Here is a 13,517-nt window from a genome sequence, read left to right on the forward strand (position 1 = left end):
AAAAATGTTACATATTTTTTATTATTATTTATGGTTTTTACAAATAAAAATCTGAAAAGTTTTAGTGGATGTTGTCTTCAGGCCTCTTTGCTACGATGCCCTGAAATACATTCCATCGTAACCACTTGTCTTTAGAAGTCACCTAATTAGTGAATCCAATTAATTTGTGTTTGATTTGCTTTAAGATAAAGCTTTTCTGTGAAGGTTCAGAGGTTTGTTAGAGAGTAAAAGAAACAGCGTCTTGAAGACAAAGGAAGACAGCAGGCAGGTCAAGAAGGAAGCTAGTAAGAAGTTTATAGGAGTTTCAGGTTGTGTTTTCCCATGCGCTGCACATCTCGACAGTTCAGTCATGAATCAAGTAGAAGTAAAGGACAGCTCTCATCCACTCAATCTAACAGTCCTGGTAACAAGAACATTATGAACAAAGGCAACACAGAGCCCTAAAGTAACTCAGAAGGAGTTGCAGAGACCCATAACTTTGGAAAACTACCATGCAAAAAAAAAAAAAAAATCTGATCTTCATGCAAAAGGAAAACTATTGTTCAATGAAAGCCATAAAAAGCTCCATTTGTAGAGGGCACAGTAAATTTGTGGAAGCAGATGCGCTCATCAGGTTAGACCAGAATGTAACTTTAAAACATATGTAACACACAATGTGAGAGATAACTAACATTGCACATCATTCTGGAAACAATATGTCCTGTAAAAGATGGCAGTGGCCGCATCGTACAGTAATGATACTGTTTTCTCTACCGGGGATAGGATAACTGATCAGAGCTGATGGAGCTGACGGAGCTACATAACAAGCAACAGAACTACATAACCCATCAGCATCAGCATATTAGCTGCTAGATAAAAATATAAGCAAAGAAAGATTCTCTGGATCACCCAAATGCCACACAACTTTATATTTCTGTGTGTAGCATTTGCATCACACTGTAACTCAGCACAGTGGTCAGAGGCAGATTGGCTTTTTTTTAAGCATACTAAAGATAATGTTGCATTTTACTACAATAAAGTAGATGTATACCACACACAAAAATGGAGTACTGCTAAGTAGCTCTTTGTCTCCTCCTACTCTTTTGTCTTTTCATTGCACTCGGAGTTTTAGATGATTAAACATATGTTAATTTTCTGTATAAGGCACTGTTTTCAGAACCTCCTTCTGTTGATTCAATGTTCTGTCACACCTTCCTAAGCTGTTGGTCTTGGCTTGCCCCAGTTATCAATGCTGCTCTTCAAAAACAGAATTCCTCTTGTCTTTCCTCTCCATTTATAATGGGCTGCAATTCCACATCAAAGTCTAAGCCAATTTTCACTCAAATCACCACAAAACAAATCAGCAAACAATTCATGCAGCAGATGATAACGTCACACAATCAGTGACACGCACACACAAGTGCACATAAATGCATACAGATCCACACTGACAGCACGTTTCCTCCAATGTGCAGTGCAGACAAATACCACCCAAACAACCAGAGGCCAAAACATAACATAAGGTAAGTAAAAAAAGAAAAAAAAGGTAAGTAGAGAGAAGGAGAAAACATCACACCACACCAAGTTTGAAAAAAGATCCCAATTTTAGATTGCCCCATTATCAATTTTACTCCAAATGTTACCCAGCGCAGTTGCAGACAATTAACGGCTGTCCTGAATTCAGAGTTGCCACAGGAGCCTGCTGACGCTCTTCTAATAGGATTATGGTATCTCATATCTCCTGAAGAATTAACAGCAGCAGTATCATGGCAATGTCATGTCAGACGGCAGATATAGAAATAAACATCAAGACAGCTGTGGTAATAAGCGTGCGTTGATGACAAAAAAAATCCACTGGAAAATAATCAAATTTTAAAAAGTGACGGCAAGTAGAGAAAGCAGGCACGGTTAAAAAAACTGGCAAAACTGAATGCTATTTCAGCTTGAGTAGGCATTGTAGTTATAAAGCTAAGATATCCTCATATAATATCGAGAATGTAATATGTATTCCATAAATGCTTTCACTTGAGCAACATCCACATAGGAAATTGCATATATTCTTTTGTTTAAGAAACTGCTATTGAAAAATGTGGGGTCAAATAGAATCTCAAGAAATAAACCACATATTTATTAAGTGAAAGTAAAATAACTTGAATTGCACCACATCTGTACACTTTGGACTCATGGTCCAGTGGAAAACTACCAGTTTCACAATGAGCTTATTTTCAGGACACAGCGGGAAGTGGTTTTACTCATGGATTTATATCACAGCATATTCTTATTCTCGAAGAAATATGAGCAACCTTCACAGCCAAGTGGCCAACAGATGTTCAAGCAGAATAACAAGAACACGTGAAAAAGTCCTGGAGGAAAGCTCAATGCTCATCTGTGTAATCATTTATTGATTGAACAATGGGGAGGGTAAAAAGGTAATAAAATCATTGACGATTGCAATGTTTTATTTATCTGTTAATTTCAGGGTGGGTTGGAGGTGGTAAGGGTTTTGGTTAACAGAGTAATACATCATGCTTTTTAATCAAACTGAGTGCACACTAAAACTGTTTACGGCCTAATCTGACCTTGTATTCATGGAAACTAAGGCTTCGTGTGTTTTCTGTGTGCGAATGTGTGGAAGAGCAGAAAAAGAAGAAGATAAATTAGGTGGAGCAGATTATCGCATTTCAGCACCGTAACATCCTCTGAAAGCAATAAAAACAAAAGAGGCTTGACATTATTCGGCCACACTTTTGAAGAATTGATATGAATGTGTCATTTGCTGGTCTGATCAGCAACACTTGCCAAAAATAAATGAACAATGAAGGCGACGTGAGATAAAATGCTCAATTTAATGCAAGCTTGCAGACTGAATCACTGATAACCGATACCGGAGATGACTCATCAACAATACCTCAACATGTTTTTAGAAAATAAAATTTGGTTTGCTACATTTTAGTTTGTGTATGTTGACATATATTAGGCAATATAACACTATATTTCCAAATAAGCATCACTTACTTAATTCATTGAAATCAAAGCAAAGGGATTAAACAAAATCTGAATCCATCTCCCAATTTACACACAGTGAAGGTGTCTGTATACCTTAGTGTAAAATACCTATGATTTGTTTTTGGCATCCAAAACAACTGAGACCCAGATCAATCATTTGAGAGCATTTTAAAGCTTGCATATTGTAACCTATTTCACATGCAACTCAAATGAAAGTGTGGGCAGCTTCTCATATGCGAATCTGGCTGACCACCCCTTACAACCTCATCTTAAAAGGCATTATGTAGACTACACATCGGGTGTAGAAAATATCTAAAACATTGTCATTAACAAGAACTAGATTTTCCTCCAAAGGTGATAATATTACAATGAAAACTGGCCAGGGAGGCTGTCAAGAGGAGTGCAGGGATGTCTGACAAGTACTGATAGCGATCTATCTAGGCCTGGGTACAATGGTAAGATAGAAAAAAACATAAGCATTTTCATGTATGAAAAGCCTTCAAGCCTAATCATGAGAAAATGTGTTATGGTCTTATCAAACCAGTGTTGAGCTTTAGAACCATAATCCCAAAATGTTTTCTTGGGGCTAAAACAACATTACACATCACCAGAAGAACTTGATACATAAACTGAAGCACAGTGGTGTCAACATCATACTGTGGGACTGATGTTCTGAAGCCGGATATGGGGGACTTAATCAATGTGGAGGATACCATGAAGATTCCCAACTACCAATGTTTTCACATCTGAATTCAGTTTTCTGCTTTTGTAATTTAACTAAATTCAGCTTTTAGCACACCAACTCATGGTGCGTTACAAAATCCACAAAATAACGACTTATCTAGAATGGTCTACCAACAACTAAGACCTGATTTTAATTGGAAACCTGTGGGGTGGCTAATGGGCTGAAAAGAAGAGATGCCTTCACAGTCGAACAAGTCTAGAGTATTGCAAAGATGAGCGACCAAATATTTCCAAATAAAAGTCACATTAAGGGTGGAAAAAAATTCTCAAAGAATTTATATTGGTCTCAGTGGTTTCATCACCAAACACCGGCATTTTAACATGCATGTGTAAACGGTTTAGATTCACTGTACTTACAAGTTTTAGGATGACAGGACTACTTTACATCTCTCCCCAAAAAATGTTACTATAAGAAACAAAAAAGAGTCTATTGGTTGAAAATATTGACTTCTATAGCAAATCAAGCCATAGTTGACACAACCCTCAGCCTTTGTTTAAAATTCCCTTTTCATTGTTTGTAGAATGGATGAGGAAAGAAAGGAGCCTGTGGTATACAATTAAAAAGCACATAAAATTATGATTACTGAAAGTAAATTACATATTCAATTCATAGTGTAGATTTAATAAGTTAATAAGATAATATCTTCATGATGTAGTCACATGGGTACGTGTGTGTGTGTGTGATTGTGTGTATCTGTCAACTAAACCCAATCTAGCATATATGACAACATTTCTGCAATGGCAGAACACTTTTATCGCCCTCCAGTGGAGTGAAAGCATATAGCCAACTTGATGAGAGAGCCAAATAATGAAATGTATAAATTACAAAAGTATTTTCCAATCATGATATCGCTCACCCTTTTACTTGCACACATCAGTGATACATGTTGCGATAGCGACAGCTGTGGCATTCCTCACTGATTTGCCTTTTACTTTTTGAGATATCTTCTACAAGAGGCAGCAGGATTTACTCTACCTTTTCTGGGTTGTGTTTCACTTTGGTTTTAGATTAAATGTGGCTAAACCCTGCAATGTACTGGACAAAATAAAGTCAAACTGCGCATTAAAATATGAAAATGAGTCCCTCTGTTAAAAAAGAAGAAAAAAAAATCAGCACCCTGCATTTATGCTTTCTATGTAGTTAAGATACATTGGATGCAAATCCCATTATGTGAATACTAACACGTTTGTATTGTCATACCTTGCCCTGCTTCTTGGCCTCGCATGCTTTTTGAATCTAGTAACAGCTAATGGCTGACCACATCCTATACCAGATACACACCCTGTTATTCCACTCCACACATGTTCCACTGGAATTGGTATTGACACCTTCATCAATTAGATTAAAGAGTTTGTTTTTATTAAGAAGGCTATACCAGACGCATAATCACTATACATTGATTTAACATTATCTTTACAATAAAATTCTTCACTGAAATTACAGAATAAATATATGCACATTTTTTCTTCAAATCTTTGTGAAAGAGAAAACATTAAAAGTGCTCACTACAAAGCTGTTAGTGGATTGCAATGGGAAATCCAGAAGCAATGAGAAGGGAAGAGGGGGTGGGGCCATAACAAAGAGTGTGGAAATATTCAGAAAACCCTTCAGTATGGTCTCGTAATAATATTCACAAATGTTTTACCATCCCTGTATTGGCGCTTCCTTTTTCTTTACAAGAAGCACCCTGATATAGACATAAGTCTTCATTTATAGTAATAACCATATTAATAAGATATAAAAAATTAAATAGAACACTGAACCATAAATGTGTTGCGGTATCTCTGTTCATAGAGTGACGTGATAGTTCTGAGTAAATCCTCTCACTTCCTGCACTGAAGCGAGTGCATGCAGCAAACTGCAGTTCAGTTTGAATATAAGTTTTTTTTTTTTTTTAACTCTTTTGATAATGTCCTACAAAGAAAAAAATGTGCACAGATTCCAGGTGTTTGTACATCCTAGTTGAGTAATAAGAGAGAGGAAAAAAAAAAGAAAAACAAAAAAGTAAGGGAGACGTCCAGCTCCCGTTTGTCCTCATGGTAACTAGTAGCACATCATGTTAGCTCCATACAAATGGATTTTAGTGACAGATGTAACATGGTTCATGTGTTTTATTTCCCAGAGCCCCATTTTTTTCTCCTTTGCTTTCTTCAGGGCATATAGAGATATTTATATATTATAAAAATAACGGTTGACGTTGCTGGCTACTCTGAAAAAAAGGCACTTAATTGAAACATCTGAGAATGACCTCTCCTCGAAGGTGATTTTAAGTGGGAGTGGGGGCTTTGTGACTGTATAATTATACATATTCATTTTAATTCATGCTGTTTTATCAAATTTTGCTTTAAGATTGGTCTAAGTAATTTTGTCTGTAAGGTGGCATAGTGAAAATGACAAAATCATGTTGGGTTTTTTTTGTTGTTCTTTTCTACCGGGCTACAAAGTTATTAAAAACGGTAGGATTTTTCCAAGACTTCGAGGTAATCTGGCTTGGTTTGAAGTTTGGCCCTTAACTCGAGGTAATCACTTTGGGAGGGATCAGGGTAGCAGCCTTTCCCGGCTGTGAAAAGCAACGTCTCCTTCAGCCGTGCGTCCTGCTGTAAATCTGGGTACTGCATGCCTGGTGGATGCGCATGTGCAACATGCATGTCCTTTAATTTGGGCACTGTCCCATACAGACAGTCTACAAAGCCCACTGTTGGCGTGGGCCTCTGACTGTCAATCACTGTGGGGCAGAGCCCTCCATTCTCATGAAATCCTGAAATGTCCGCTGTGGTGTGGTTGACCATAACAATAGTGTTGAGCTGAGAGTTGGAGACCGCCAAGGTCCACTCTCTCTCTTTCTCCAACAAGGTTCTATAGTTACTGTTGCTACTGCTGCCATTGTCTTTTTTTTCTGCAAACTGTGCCATTTCCTCCTCAGCAATCTCTCCTTCTCTTGGCTTATAGATAGGGTTGTTACACATTTGAGTCACAGGGTGCGGGATGTAATCATAAACGTGGCCATGACCATGTGTGTGAGTAGTGTGCGAATGTGTGTGTAAACTGGGTGTTGGTTTCTCCGGCGTGCCAGGGTTGCCGGCACAGCTTTGCCTCGGTGGATCCTCAAAAATCCTGCACTGCATCTGGATCCCAGTCAGGTCCACCTCAGAACGTTTCCGGAAAGGTAGCTTCTTTCTGCGACGGAGGACAAAGGCAAAGAGCCCAGCAGTAACAAACACAGCTGAAATGAAGAGGATGAGCAGACTGAGGATGAGAACCGACAGTGGAACAGCCCCTCTCCTACTTGAGTCCCCCATTTCAGAGCTCCCTGTGGTGAGGTCATCCCCACCAGGCAGAACAGGAGAGGGACCTGAAGAGTACTTCAGCTCAGGACAGATGACCTCAACCTCAAGCGAACGCAGGTCCTTTCCAAAAGCATACTCTGGTGTGTTGCAGGTGACTTCCCCCACCACAATGACGGAGGATAGCTTTTCCAGCCATTGTTTGAGAGGGATGATATCACATGAGCAATCCCAGGGGTTCTGATGGAGATCGATCTGGACAATGGAAGTCAGATGCTCCAGGACACCATGAACTGGCAGGGAAACAAAGTGATTTCTGCGAAGATTAAGACGTGCAAGGTTGGTGCCAGCAAAGGCATCATTGGGTAATGACCTCAACAGGTTATTATTGAGGAAAACCAATTGCAGATTGGGCATTAGGGAGAAAGAATGAGACTGGATCTCACGGATGACATTGTATTCAAAGTAAAGATAGCTCAACATCTGAAGTCCACGAAACATACCAGGCGAGAGCCGCTCAATGTCATTACCATTCAAATATAAACTTTTTAAATTTGGCAAGTTGATAAACGCACCCTCCTGGACATAGGATATCTGGTTGTTCCCTAAATGTAGTAAATCCAAACTTGAGAAGTTCCAGAAATCTGAACGGTAGATCTTCTGTATCAGGTTCCCACTGAGATACAATTTCTTGGCATTAAGGGGTCGTGGCAGAAGCTCTGAAATGTTGTGAAAGCCTTTGTCTTTACAGTTTACTGTTAACCCAAGGTCATTGATGTGAAGGTTGCAAATACAATTAGCTGGACAGATTATTGGAATGGGTGGTCTTGTTTGGTAGCCGGCAATGGGGGGCTGGTTGAGGCCTGGGTAAATGCTACGAGGAGTTGGTGGATTCTTTGTGGGCCGTCTGGTAGGCTTTTTGGTAGGCTTCGCAGGTCTGTCCTTGTACTCCACAGAAGAGGCTGTGTTGTGAAAAGGGGAGAGCATGGAGGAAGGTTTAGTAGGCCAAGTGTTCTCATTGCTGAATGGCACCCGAGGAATTCCCAGCTTGGCCTCAATCTCTGCATCGGTGAGAAGAGGACAGAGCTCGCTGCGTTTAATTTCCCGCAGGTCTTTTCCGTGTAGGTGGAACGGGGTCTCACATGTGATCTCTCCCACCAAAGCTGTGTAAGGGATTCTCTCTAGCCATGTTTTTAACTGGACAATCTCACACACACAGTTCCAAGGGTTTTCCTCCAGCTGGATTTCCATCAAGCTCCGGCCAACATACTCCAGTGTGCCTTTATACTGCAATGTCTTTAGTCTGTTACCTCTCAAGTCCAGATGTGTTAGGGACACAGACCGAAAAAGGTAATTCGGCAGCATGGGTATGAGATTGTCATTTAATATAAGTACTCTTAATTTGTGAAGGTGCCTGAATGCACCACTTTCAATCCTTTTAATGACATTGTAATCTGCTTGGAGATATTCTAGACTCTCCAGCCCCAGAAATGTGTCGTTTCGGAAAACTTCTAGTTTGTTTTCATGGAGAAACAGTCGTTTAAGTATTCCCAAGCCATTGAATGCCCCAGCATGTATATCTTGCAAGGCGTTGTTACCCAGATTGATGGATATGGCATTGTTAAGATGGAGGAAACTGTTGAAGTAGAGCTTCCTCATTAAGTTCCTCTGCAGGTTGAGCTTGAAGGGTCGGCTCCAAATTTGAGAGATCTGACTGACATTTGTAAATCCTTTACTGTCACAATGGACATGGAAGATGCCTTCCTTGACCTCGCAGTCGCACGGTTCAAAGCAGGGCTCGTCGATCTCCTCCGAGTCCTCCAGCAGTGGGATTGGTGTGGTCCATCCTAAGGCTATGGTGCTCAGCAAGGTAACCCACAGCATCCTCGCTGACACCACGGCGATGAAGTTTCAGCTCCAGGGACAGAGCCACTTCACAGCACTGCAACAGAGAATGCCAGGGTAGATGAGATCGCAAGAAAAGGGAAGGCTTATGGTTAATGCTCTCTCACACACACACACACACACACACACACACACACACACACGTACACGCACACACACACACACACACACACGCACGCACACACACACCTACACACACTCTTTACATGCATACAAACACACATGTACATATACACACAGAAACCAAGAGAAGTTTGAGATGACAGAGACAGAAAAGGAAAAGGAAGATACAGGAAAGAGTGCATTAGTTTCAGTAGAATGGACGGCAGCTTTGAAATGAATACCTATGAATAATAGAAAGACACTGGACACCACTTTAGATCCTGCAATATCGCTGCCTTTTTAAAACAAAATATAAAGCCCTATACTCTTAAATAGATAATATGATACCAGAGAGCACAAACGGCTCTCTGCAGCCAGACACTACACTTCACTATGTAACCTGAAATGCCATTTATTATACAGCAGATGTGCTGGTAAGGTCGCAATAAATCACAGCAGAGATGCTTATCGCTATGAATAAACGAAGGCAACAGCGGCGGATAAGGAAGAGTACCGTCGAGGAGAGACTGTCCCTTGCTTTATTTAATGCATAACAAGAATCTCCAATCCATGAGCAATCAAAGTTTAAACCACGGAACAAGATAGTGCAACAGAATTGTCTTTTGTGCAGAGCCCAGTCTGAACATATCTCTATTACTAATTCAAATGTGATAAAGAGCTTGTTTTAGCCTTACATGTAAAAGTCACTGGTTTATGCAACAACAATTTTAATTCATTACTATTGAATGAGCAAGTATTGTATTTTGTATTGTAATTTTCAAAAGATTAGGGGGCCCTGTAGTTTACCTCTTGTGTTTTACCTCCAGTTATATGCAAGAGGACACATTTTACTACAAAATGTTTTACTTTTTTTTATTTTTGTCTGTGGTCCAAATTTGATAAAACCAGATAAATTCCGTTTTACTAGTAGAACCAACTCTTTTTAAGATAATACGAACAATTCGAGACGTAAAAAGAGCAGTGGGCGATTCTAACGCTTAGAAAAGCGCAGCTGTGGGGCAGCTGTGAGGCAAAAAGAAAACTAATAGCAGTTGTGGTTGCGAGAATAGTGAAATGTTGTCAATTTCATCTAAAAAATTGTATTCCTCTGATGGGGACAAAAAAAAAAGATGTGTCTGCCAAACACTTGTGTTATTGCCCCTTTATCTGCCTTTATTTTTCTCTCTACCCACACACTCCTGCACACACGCAAAGCTTCTGAAAATCTATGCCATTATTGCAAACTCATGTATCCACTGCGCTGTTCGGCTCAAAAATAGAGAAGCGCATATGGCCCAGGCAAAAGCGCTGCCCGTGGTGCTGAATGCAAAATCCCGGCAATTGAAATAATAAAAAAAAAACAAAAACGCAGGAATCCCTAAAAAAAAATATGACAGATAAAAAAAATAATAAAAAAGAAAAAAAAAAGATCTTTACACGATGTTCATTTCATGTCGTCTCCCCGTGTAATGAGTAATCCAGCAGGATTTGATTCCGCCTCCGTGTTATAGAGATCAAAAAGCCAGATGCGATGTCAAAAAAAAAAAAAAAAAAGTAACAAAACATTTCAGGACACGGAGCAAATTTGGCACCATAATAATCCCACTCGCGGTGCATCAGTTCTAGTGGTATATACGTACTTAGTTTAGCGGGATTCCAACTTCACATATCCTCCTCCTGCGGTGATGGGTCCTGTCGGTGCCCGGTGCGTCCCGCGTCTCACGGTCCGTTGCCGGGCTGCCAAGGAGGGGGAAGAGAACGAGAAAATGAAGGGGGTGACTGAGCCGCGAGAACGGGGAAAACACAAAGGAGGACATGGACAGAGACAGCGGGGCATTGAGGAGGGAGAGAGGAGGAGGAGGAGGAGATGCGCATAAGAATGAGCCCGGATGAATTTAAAAAAAAAAAAAAAGAAGAAGAAGAAGTGCTGCTTGTCATGAATTGGCAAATTTCAACCACCTTCCATTAAAAGATATAAACCTTTCAACGGACATCATCGCGCTGAGTTAGTGTGGGAAAAAAAAAAATGATGCTGAACAAGTTCCGGTCTACAAGGAACGGTCTCTGATTTGGTGCCAACCCAAGGCACCCCCCCCCACCCCCACACCCACCCTCACTCACACACACACACACACACACACACACACACACACACACACACCCATCCACACACATCCATCCATCCACCCATCCATCCATCCATCCATCCACACACACACACCCCTCCCTCCACACCCTCACTCAAAAAAAAAAAAAAAAAGAAGAAGAAAGAAGGGAAGACAGCAGAGCGCGTGTTGGAATACATGCCAAGCATAATGCAGGCTTTCGTCGTGACATTGGCCGTAAAATTGGGGACTAAAGCAAGAACAAAACGGGTATTGATTGGTAGGATGGATTCCTGCTCTCAGTTATCCTCGCTCGCTGTCGCCCTGTTTGAAGTCCGTGGCTATGCAGACATCAATAGAAGCACAGAAACACACACACACACACACACACACACACACACACCCACACACACACACACACACATACTCTCACTCACAAATATCGGGTAAATACTTTCCGTGATCCATACGAAATAGTCTATAACTGCTCACCTTAGTTTTGTTGAGCAATTGGAAAGCATCGGGAAAAAAAAGATCACTAGTTTGAATCTGGTAAATCTCTCGTTCTCCCCTTCTCCTCCTCTTCTTCTTCTTCTATCTCTCCTTTTCTCTCTCGTTCTCACTCTCTCTCTCTCTTTTCCTCTCCCCCTTTTCCTCACCCTCTCTTAGTGGCTGAACCGAAAGAGAGGAGAGAAAAGAAATGAAGACGTGATAAGAATGCGATCTCTCCCCCTATCTCTCTCTTGCTCTCCAGTGATACCGACTCTCTCTCTCTCTCTCTCTCTCTCCCTCTCCTCTCTTTTTTTTTCTAAGCAGTTTGTTTAAAATGCAAGTCCTCCACTTCTGCCCATCCTCTTCCTTTTCCACCCTTTCCACCACCACCACCTTCTCCTCCTCCTCCTCCTCCACCTCCTCCTCCTGTGCCGCCTCTCGGGCGAGCGTTCAACAACCGGGTGAGAGTGTTCTCCTAGCGGCTTCAGGAGCGCGTCTCCCGTCAGCACAGCGGCAGCCGTATGGGCATGTGGATCATATCGGCCTCGACTTGGTTTCTCCCCCTTGCCCCCCCACCCCTCGTCGTGCGTCAGAGAAAGTGGCGGACCGAGCTGGGGAGAGGACTGCGAAGAGATGGGAGAAGCAGAGAGGAGAGAGATCTCTGGCAGTGAGAGAAAGACGGAGGAAGAGAGGGAGGGAGGGAGGGAGGGAGGGAGCAACACGAGTGAAGGGGGACTGCTGCTCTACAGTTCTGGATGCTGTCGAGGGGAGGGAAGGAAGTGAAGTGAAGGGAGGAGAGCAGCGCGTGAGAGAAGCGCTCTATAGAGCTAGCTAGCTGCGACGGCGGGAGCGTGAGTCAGTGAGAAATAAATGAGACCTGTGGATCCCAGACTGGACGCAGGACGCCTGCTTCTGTCTTTGTGTCTCTCTGCGTAATCATTTTAAATACTTGTTTCACTGGGATGAAAATTATTTACTCCCGATTCCCCCCCTCTCTCTCTCCCTCTTTACTCTCTTCTCCTCAGGACGCAGCCACATTTAGGGAGAGGTAGTCGCAACCTGTCACCGTTGCTGAGAAGACAAAGACGGTGGCCGCAAATGTCTACAACCAGCAGGGCAGGGACCGCAAAATTACCGAGCATTTCTGTCTTTTATTTTGTCTGCGTGTCTTCCCCAGTCTCGCCTCTAGCGGGCAACACAAGCCCACTTTGTGAGCAGGAAGGTCCTTCTACTTTTTTTTTTTTTTTTTGCAGCTTAACACAGAGGAGGGTGATTGCAGCGGAGAATTGTAATCTTCTTACAGGATCTCTGGTTGATACCTTCAGCATGGCCTCTGTACCACATACACAACCGGAGTTTAGATTTGCATCTTTAAAACTAAGATTGCTGTAATTTGGCCTGTAAGCTACACTGAATATCAAACGTTATTAACTTCAAAAATTTAATTTAGAGTGACTCATCTAGTTTGTCCTTTTTGTTAAAAGGAAACAAACAAACAGAAAACTGGCTTGTTAATATCAAACACAATGTTCATTTGTACGTATTCTAACGAGGTGGAACATGAACTTTTTCCTGACAACCACATCTCACATTTTCTGGTTTGACTTTAGTATTAACCCTGTTTGACTTTAGTATTAACCCTGTTACTAACCCAGTTCAAACTGTTGCACATCAAGAATCCCCCGCACTTCACCTTTTCCACAATTTGTTACCTTCAGTGATTGTGAACCGTTGATTTAACTGGACTTGGAAAGTCAAACACAAGTCTATAAAAGGTCCTGTAGTTAATAGTACAAAACAAAACAAAAAAATATATATATATATTTTGGAATACATGCCAAGCGTAATGCAGGCTTTCGTCGTGAAAGCCTGCATTATGGCTTTCACGACGACGCCATA

At 41.4% G+C, this 13,517-nt stretch overlaps 1 protein-coding gene across 4 annotated transcripts; it reads right to left on the bottom strand.

Moving 5' to 3' along the window:
* Nucleotides 1-277: 277 nt before the first annotated feature.
* On the bottom strand, nucleotides 278-12,310 carry slitrk3a (SLIT and NTRK-like family, member 3a). 4 transcript variants are annotated; one of them, XM_008425342.2, is made up of 3 exons: nucleotides 11,619-12,309; nucleotides 10,662-10,758; nucleotides 278-8,956 (listed from the first exon to the last, which is right to left on the bottom strand). In XM_008425342.2, the coding sequence occupies exon 3, from the start codon at nucleotides 8,896-8,898 to the stop codon at nucleotides 6,178-6,180; it is 2,721 nt and encodes a 906-aa protein (XP_008423564.1). In that variant the 5' UTR covers nucleotides 8,899-8,956; nucleotides 10,662-10,758; nucleotides 11,619-12,309; the 3' UTR covers nucleotides 278-6,177. The 4 variants fall into 4 exon arrangements, with proteins under 4 accessions (XP_008423564.1, XP_017163775.1, XP_008423566.1 ...); XM_017308286.1 differs by having other exon boundaries at nucleotides 10,662-10,800; XM_008425344.2 differs by lacking the exon at nucleotides 11,619-12,309 and adding an exon at nucleotides 11,002-11,104.
* Between the last annotated feature and the right edge of the window lie 1,207 nt (nucleotides 12,311-13,517).

Source organism: Poecilia reticulata, linkage group LG13 (genome assembly GCF_000633615.1).
Source record: "Poecilia reticulata strain Guanapo linkage group LG13, Guppy_female_1.0+MT, whole genome shotgun sequence".
Lineage (NCBI taxonomy): Eukaryota > Metazoa > Chordata > Actinopteri > Cyprinodontiformes > Poeciliidae > Poecilia > Poecilia reticulata.